General features: G+C 37.2%; 1 protein-coding gene across 1 annotated transcript; it reads left to right on the forward strand.

The window, feature by feature from the left end:
- Positions 1 to 255: 255 nt before the first annotated feature.
- Or5p52 (olfactory receptor family 5 subfamily P member 52) lies at positions 256 to 3393 on the forward strand. Its single transcript, NM_001408747.1, has 2 exons — positions 256 to 321; positions 2069 to 3393. The coding sequence occupies exons 1-2, from the start codon at positions 283 to 285 to the stop codon at positions 3017 to 3019; spliced, it is 990 nt and encodes a 329-aa protein (NP_001395676.1). The 5' UTR covers positions 256 to 282; the 3' UTR covers positions 3020 to 3393.
- Positions 3394 to 8145: the final 4752 nt, after the last annotated feature.

Below are 8145 nucleotides of genomic sequence, written 5' to 3' on the forward strand. Positions count from 1 at the left end.
CTGTGTTATTCAAATGTTGATTTCTCTGACATCATACCTTGTTTCAATCTGGACATAGCATTCTAATGCTTATACCAAGAATCCACTGACACAACTTTGTGTGAACAATTCTTCACATTTGTTCTCTGCCTTGTCAATAAATTCTGATCCCCTGTGGTTTGAAAGAAAACAGAATAGGGTAGAAACTTCCACCAGCCATAGGAAGGAGGGCGAGGGGTGGTAGTAGTGGTTCAGATCTGTCATGAGGATGAAGAGCCACGAGGAAGGGTCCAAGAGGACAAAATGAGAAGAAAAACATCAGAAGCTCAAAGAGCCAGATTGGTAATAATATGCAAGTATTAATTTGAATCATGGGAGGTAGCCAGATTAGCATTAGCGTTTAATATAAATTATTTAATTGCTCAGCTATTGAGGTGCAGCTTGAGAAAAATCTTGGTTTCTTTGTGTAGTTATTAGGGACTAGCAAAGGTAAAGAAATATAGCTGCCAGATTAGTTCACTATATACATTTATATTAAAATAAACTATTTTACAAGAACTATATGTTATAGGGAGATATATTTTGAGAAATCATGAATGAAGACTACAGTATTCTGGATATTGGACCCAGGAAGATGACATAGATTCTGTGCAGTATTTCATATCACTGAACATCATGCAGGCATATGCAGTTCCATAAGCACTTTAATCAAGAAAGAATTCCAGAAGTCAATAAAGTATATAGAGAAATTTGGCTCAGTGGTTTTCTTTAATCAGAATTAGGTAGATAAACCTTGAAGCTCAAAAGGTAATTGTTTTGAATTATTGTCCTAAAATAACCAAGTAAGCATTGAATTGCTGTAATAAATTAACATATTTTTCATGTTAGTATCATGGTGGTTGAGATATTTTTGGGATTTCTACGTGTGGTAGTTAACAGTTATAAAGATTCATATCTGAAAAGAATGCTGATAAGTTATGTTCTACTCATTCAGGGCTTATCATGCTGTTTCAAAAGTTATATGGGTAAGGATTGATAATGTAAACCAAATTCTTATATTCTTATATTTTAACTTTAAACATAGCACAATTAAAATATATCTAAATTGGGCATAGTGGTTAAAATGTACAGAGCCCTGACCACAGTGCTAACAAAAATAGGATGAGGATGTAAATTGAAAAAAAGAAAAGCCAAACTTACCTTAAATATTCTTGGGTTGTCATATACCCCTTACTAACAATTGATCCCACGTTTTGGTGTCTAATATAACATTTTTGTACTATTATATGAAACATTTTGGGATTTACTCACTTCTAAAGCTAAGAATGTAATCAGACAACATTTGAGATCTAAACAGAGATTTTCCCGGTATTGCTATAATCTCCTTGCCTGATGTTTCCACCATATACATTTGTAAAGTGACAGGTTACAACTTTCTTTTATGTAACTATTAAAATCCTTATAAAACTGTTGTCACAAAGGGTAGTTGAAGCAACTTGACTGTATGTTCCTGGGCTATGATCACTCATATCTGACTCCAGAATATACTAGGTCTATGCCTTAGGGGTGATAGATATGTTTTTGTGTTAACAAACCTGTAAAATTGGGAATTAAATGGCATGTAATTATATCTTATTATATACAGCACAACAAAAAGGCTAGGGAGGCTACCAATTTGAAGAAAGAAGAAAGGTATCACTCAGATATAAAGTATAGGTGGAGTGGTTGAAGAAAAGGATGTTTGATATGGAACAGAGTGTGAGAGGTGTATGCGGGAATATCCATAAATGATGAGTATCATGAGAATAGATTATTTGAGTTTATGGACCTGAAGCATTATAGGGAGATATTAATAGTGAAACACTGAGTAGTAACTTTAAAGAAACATACAAAGAATTCCAAGTGACAGAGACTGCAGCTCATCAGCTTCATTTTCAGAGGAAAGGGCAAAACGACATTTCCAAGAGAAGGGTATTTATGTGCTGGGCAGAAGAGATAACCACAAATAAGTAGGTGACCAATGAAAGAAATCTATCAGTGTGCAAACTGAGAATATTATAAATATAAATATTTTCATTTCCCTCAACAGGAAAAGTTCACACAAGAGACAGAAGCTGGAAACCACACCACTGTGGCAGAGCTCGTCATCTTGGGACTAACAGAGGACCCTAAGCTGTGTATAGTCTTTTTTGTGATATTTCTAGGAGTATACATCATCACTTTAGTAGGCAATATCAGCATCATCACATTGATAAGAATTTCCTCCCAGCTGCACACACCCATGTATCTATTCCTCAGCCATCTGGCTTTTGTAGATGTTGTATTTTCAAGCTCAGTCTCAGTCATAATGCTTATGGAGCTCCTTGGACATGGGCTGGTCCTACCTGTGGCTACCTGTGCAGCTCAGCTCTGTATTACAGTGTCGTTTGGGTCAGCTGAGTGCTTCCTTCTGGCTGCCATGGCCTATGATCGCTATGTAGCAATCTGTTCACCTCTCCTCTACTCTACACTCATGTCCTCTAGAGTCTGCTTTCTATTGTTGGGGGTGTCCTATGTTGGTGGCTGCATGAATGGTTGGACATTTACTGGTTGTGTGTTAAGTCTGTCCTTCTGTGAACCAAATCAGATAAATCACTTTTTCTGTGACTTCTCCCCTTTGCTGAAGGTGTCTTGCTCAGATGTCTCCATTATTGGAATCATCCCCTCTATCTCTTCTGGCTCCATTATTGTGGTGACAATTCTTGTCATAGCTGTTTCCTACATCTACATTCTTATCACTATCCTGAAGATGCAGTCCACTGAGGGCCGCCACAAGGCCTTCTCCACCTGTACCTCCCACCTCACTGCAGTCACTCTGTTTTATGGGACCATTACCTTCATTTATGTGATGCCCAAGTCGAGCTACTCTACTGAACAGAACAAGGTGCTCTCTTTATTCTACACAGTGGTCATTCCTATGCTCAATCCCCTCATTTATAGTCTGAGGAACAGGGATGTAAAGGATGCTCTAAGGAAAGCAATTGTCAGAGTATATTCATAGACCCTCTTGAATTCAAGTAATTTGTCATAATTTTCTTTCCTCATGTCAGACCTAGCATCTATCACACGAGACTATACTGAATGCTTCATATTAAAACCTGTGTCTTTGAACTATTCTTACTTTTATGTATGTATGAATCATTTGCAGGACTACCCGATGCCCGTGAAGTGATAGGAATAGTCATTTCTACTACAGAACTTCTGCAAGATAGCAAATCTCATTGCCTTTATCTTATTTACGTAGCAAACAACAATTTGTGCCATCTACACGTCAGACTTTTTAAAAAATTTTATCTTCATGCTATATGAATTTATTTATTTCTCACAACAACAACTAACAAAGTAGTACCTTTATTTAATTTTGTGGAAAAATTGCCTGGGCAAAGACAGGAAGTACACTGAACATATACTCATGAAGATATGCATTGAGTTTATTTCTATTAAAGAGTTGGTTTTTAAAATCCTTCAGTTTCTACATTTAATAATGTATTTATTTGATTAGGTATTATAAATTAACCTATTTGCAGATGAGAAATATGAATCTTGGAGAAGTGAAATAGTTTTTCCAGAGGAGTATATAGATTCAGGAGTGATTCTTTGCATCATGCACTTAGAGTATACGCCACCACAACCTGAATAATCATGTTAGCACACTTATCCTATAAAGGATATGTTGATAGTTATTCATGCTAAGTTAGTGTATTGAGTCAATCTTTCTAATGAACGGTATGGAAATATGACTTAAGTTATTCACATTAAATAATTAATATGAATCTCAAAAACCTATTTTTATTAAATCAGATATTGATATCATAAACATAAGATTTGACTTGAGTTGTAGTCATATTTACATAGGTATTTAAGAATAGAGTATTTGAAGTGATATAAACATTAGTACTTACAGAGATACAAGGGGCATTTAAAAATCTTTGTGCTACTGTTAATAGCTGTGGATATAGCTCAATGAACAAATTAGAACATATAAAAATAGTAGAACTAATATCTCTGAATGAACCTCCCATTCATCCAGTGGAGAGTATCTACTTTAACTAACATGAATATCATTATAAGACTGGAGATGATGGGTTTTGATAGATTATGGGAACTCTATAAAATACGGAGAAAACTATGATCATGAAAAACAAAGATGAGAATTCAATGTTTTTTCCTTAGAGTAATGGGATTAAAGACACAAGGAGATAGTGATAATTATCAATTCCAACCAGACAGAAAAACATAATTGTCTATAATATGAAAGTGCATAGGATTCATTTTTTTAAGTCTTTAATTTTAATAAACAAGCAAGCAAACAAACAAAAAATGAACTATCTGTGTCTAAATCTCATTCGAGGGCAAGGAAATCAAAAATTTTAAGGGTGGAGCCACTGACTAGAATACATGATAAAAATTTTATTGAATAAAACTGACTGAATAATTAATTAACTCTATAGCTATTAAAATATAAGATGAAAATATGATATAATGCTATGAAGTAGAAATTTCTAGTTTCTTTGGAGACTCAGTTGTGTTATGTGATGTCTTTCTGGAAACTGGCTTAGGAGAGGCTATTTTGCTGAGTCAGACACATGGGAGGATGTTTTGCTAAGAAAAGGTACAAGTGCTATTTTTCTGGAAGATGCCTGGAAAAGAGTATGGGATATTTTGCTGGAACAGATGGTTGAGGGGACACATGATGTATGGAAAGGGTACAAGCATAAGCCAACAGTCAGTGGACAACATTATGCCACTGGTTCGCCTTGTCAGTCTTTGCTGGTCTTTAATGATGATGCAAGAAATTGGTTTGCCTTGCCTTCTTTCATGATCATTGTTTGTCTCTGACTTCATAGAGAGAAAGGCACCAAAGAACTTCTCATAATATTCTTGCAGCTTCTTGCCCCTTCTGCTTGGACTCGGGTCAGTTAGAAGAGCCTTGCTTTTTTTCTGGATCAAACTGCCATTGCTAATTTGTGAATGTTGTTTGAGTGAATTGAGATACTGCTGCTGATTCCTGTGAACTGAACTGCTGATATTCTGACAATGAAGATTGGAATCACCCCCAAAGAACTATTTTTAAACAGATCCACATTGCCCTTTGCCCTATTAACCTTTCCTTTTCACTACTTCTGGTGGGTGTTGCCTTAGAAGGGCATTTAAGACCCCTTATTAAAGTAGGTTCTGAAAAAAATCTAAGTCTAAAATGAAAATACTAAATAATTATAAAACTATGGGACTTGGTATAATTTTGATTATTGCATCATTAATTCAACAACATTGATTATTACCAATATATACTAGGTACTAGTCTAACACATACATGATATAAGTCAATTAATATTTCTAAATTTCACGTTACTTCCCAGTGTGGCTGCAATTGGGATATAATGTGAATTTTAAAAATAAAATAAATTGTGAAAAAATTTAATTGCAGCCACTCTTCCTCCTCTCCTCCCAGTCCTACTTTTCCAAATTCATTTTCCCACTACCCCTCCTCTAATCTGAGAAGAAGGGCAGGCCTCCCTTAGGTGCTACCCCACCCTGGGTCATCCATTCCCAGAAGACTAAGCACCTCCTCTTCCACTAAGGCTAAACCAGGCAGTCCAGTAGGGGAAGGGGATATAATTGCAGGCAACAAAGTCAGACGCAGCCCCCATTCCAACTGTTAGAGGACCCACATGAAAACCAAGCTGTACATTTTCTACAAATGTGTGTGTGTGTGTGTGTGTGTGTGTGTGTGTGTGTGTGTGTGTGTGTGTGTGTACCTAGGGCCAGCCCCTGTATGTTTTTCGGCTGGTGGTTCAGTATCTGTGAGCCCCCATGGGCCCAGGTTGTTTGACTCTGTAGGTCTTCTTGTGATGTCTTTGACTCCTCAGGCTCCTTTAATCCTACCCCATTATTCCACAAGATAGTCCAATCTCCAACGGACATTTGGCTATGGTTCTCTGCATCTGTTTCCATCTGCTGCTGCATGAAGACTCTCAGGAGACAGTTATGCTAAGTTCTTGTCTGCAAGCATAATGAGGATCATTAAAAGTGTGAGGAGTTGGTGCTCTCCTATGGTATGGATCTCAAGTTGGACCAGGCATTTGGGGATGACTATTCCTCAGTCTCTGGTCCATCTTTTTCACTTAGTATCTGTAGGCTGGACAAATTTTGGGTTGAAAGTTTTGTGGGTGGACTTCCATTGGGAGTCCTGCCTTGCTATAAGAGGTAGGTACTTCAGTCTCTATATCCCTGCTAGTAGTAATATCAGTAATATCAGTTAGGGTCACCTTCATAGGCCCCCTGAAACCCATGTCTCCAGCTAGTCCCAGAGATGTCCTCTACTTATTTCCATCCTATCCCCATCCCTCTCCTGCCCCCAATTCCCACACCTGATTGGCATAACCATATACATACCACCTCCTCTCCCACCCAGTTCCCTCTCTCCATTCATCTCTGATGAGTATTTGTTTCCCCATCTGAGTGAGATTCATACATTCTCCCTTAGGTCCTCCTTTGTATTCAGTTTCTTTGGGTCTGTGGATTATAACATGGTGGTTGTCTTGCGATTTATAGCTAATATCCAATTATAAGTGAGAACATACCATACATGTCTTTCTGGGTTTGTGTTACCTTACTTAGGATGATATTTTCAAGTACCATCCATTTGCCTGCAAATTTCTTGATGTCCTTGTTTTTAATAGCCTAATAGTATTCCATTGTGTAAATATACCACATTTTCTTTATCTGTTCTTCAATTGAAGGACATCTAGGTTGTTTCCAGTTCCTAGCTACAGTGAACAAAGCAGCCATGAACATAATTTACCAAATGTCCCTCTGGTATAGTAGGGTGTCTTTTGGCCCAGGAATAGTATACCTGGGTCTTGAGGTAGACTATTCCCAATTTTTTGAGAAACTTCTAGATAGATTTTCATAGTTGCTGTATAAGTTTTCACTCCCAGTAGCACTGAAGGAGTATTCTCCTTGCTCCACATCCTTGCCACCATGTGTTGTACCTTGGGTTTTTGATCTTAGCTATTCTGATGGCTGTAGGATGTAATTCCAGAGTAGTTCTGATAGGTCTACCTTTATTATTTGGCTTTCCTCCCTTGGAGCCTTTAATTTTATTTCTTTGTTTTATAGATTTTGTGTTTTGATTATTATGTGGTAGGAGAATTTTCTATTCTTGTTCAATCTAATCAGTGTTCTCCAAGCTTCTTGTATGTTTATATGTATCTCTTTAAGTTGGAAAAATTTTCTTCTACGATTTTGTTGAAAATGTTTTTGGACCTTGGGGCTGGGACTTTTCACCTCCTTTATTCCTGTTGTTCTTAGGTTAGTATTTATAGTATGCGAGCTTTCCTGGATTTTTTTTGAGGGTCAGGAACATTTTAGATTTAACATTTCCTTTTACAGGTGTATCAATTTCTTCCGTTGTATCTTCTACTTCTAGGATTTTCTCTTCCATCTCTTGTGTTCTGTTGGTGATGCTATTGTCTGTTGTTCCTGTTCTCTTTCCTATGATTTCCACCTCCACAATATTTTCCTAGGTTTTCATCAGATTCTGTTTTGTTTATTGCTTCTACTTCCATTTATTAGTTCTTGAATAGTTTTCTTTATTTCCTTCACTTATTTAATTGTACTTATTGTATTTTCCTTTATTTTTTAAGGGATTTATGTTTCCTCTTTAGAGGTCTTTACCTGATTGATTGTAATTTCCTGTATTTCTTTGTGGGATTTATTCTTTTCCTCTTTAAAGGTATCTATAATCTTTATAAGGCTATGTGCTTCAGTTGTGTTAGGACACCCAGGTCTTGCTGTAGTGTGATAGATGTGATCTGAAGGTGCCATGTTGTCCTGGCTCTTGTTGTTTCTGTTCTTATGTTGACCTTTAGCCATCTGGTTGTCTCTGAATACTCCTAGTTTAGTAGGTATTGGAAGTAGGCCTAATGTGGCTGTTTCTTGTGCACAAGACCTCCTGCAGGCAGCCTTGGACTGGATGTTCTTGATGTAGCAGGCCAGGATATTCCTTGTGAGGTGAGTCTGAATGTTCCTTGTTTGGTAAAGGTACTGGAGATCCAAGGAGAGTCTGAAGCTGTCCCGGGACAGTTGGGAACACTCTGAGGCATAGGAAGGGAACCTGGGGAG

This window comes from Rattus norvegicus, chromosome 1, assembly GCF_036323735.1.
Source record: "Rattus norvegicus strain BN/NHsdMcwi chromosome 1, GRCr8, whole genome shotgun sequence".
NCBI classification, from domain to species: domain Eukaryota; kingdom Metazoa; phylum Chordata; class Mammalia; order Rodentia; family Muridae; genus Rattus; species Rattus norvegicus.

Coding starts and splice junctions, on each gene's coding strand:
- Or5p52 (NM_001408747.1), top strand. CDS start 283: ATGAGAAGAAAAACATCAGAAGCTCAAAGAGCCAGATTG. Junction 322..2,068: donor AAGCTCAAAGAGCCAGATTG/GTAATAATATGC, acceptor TTCCCTCAACAG/GAAAAGTTCACACAAGAGAC.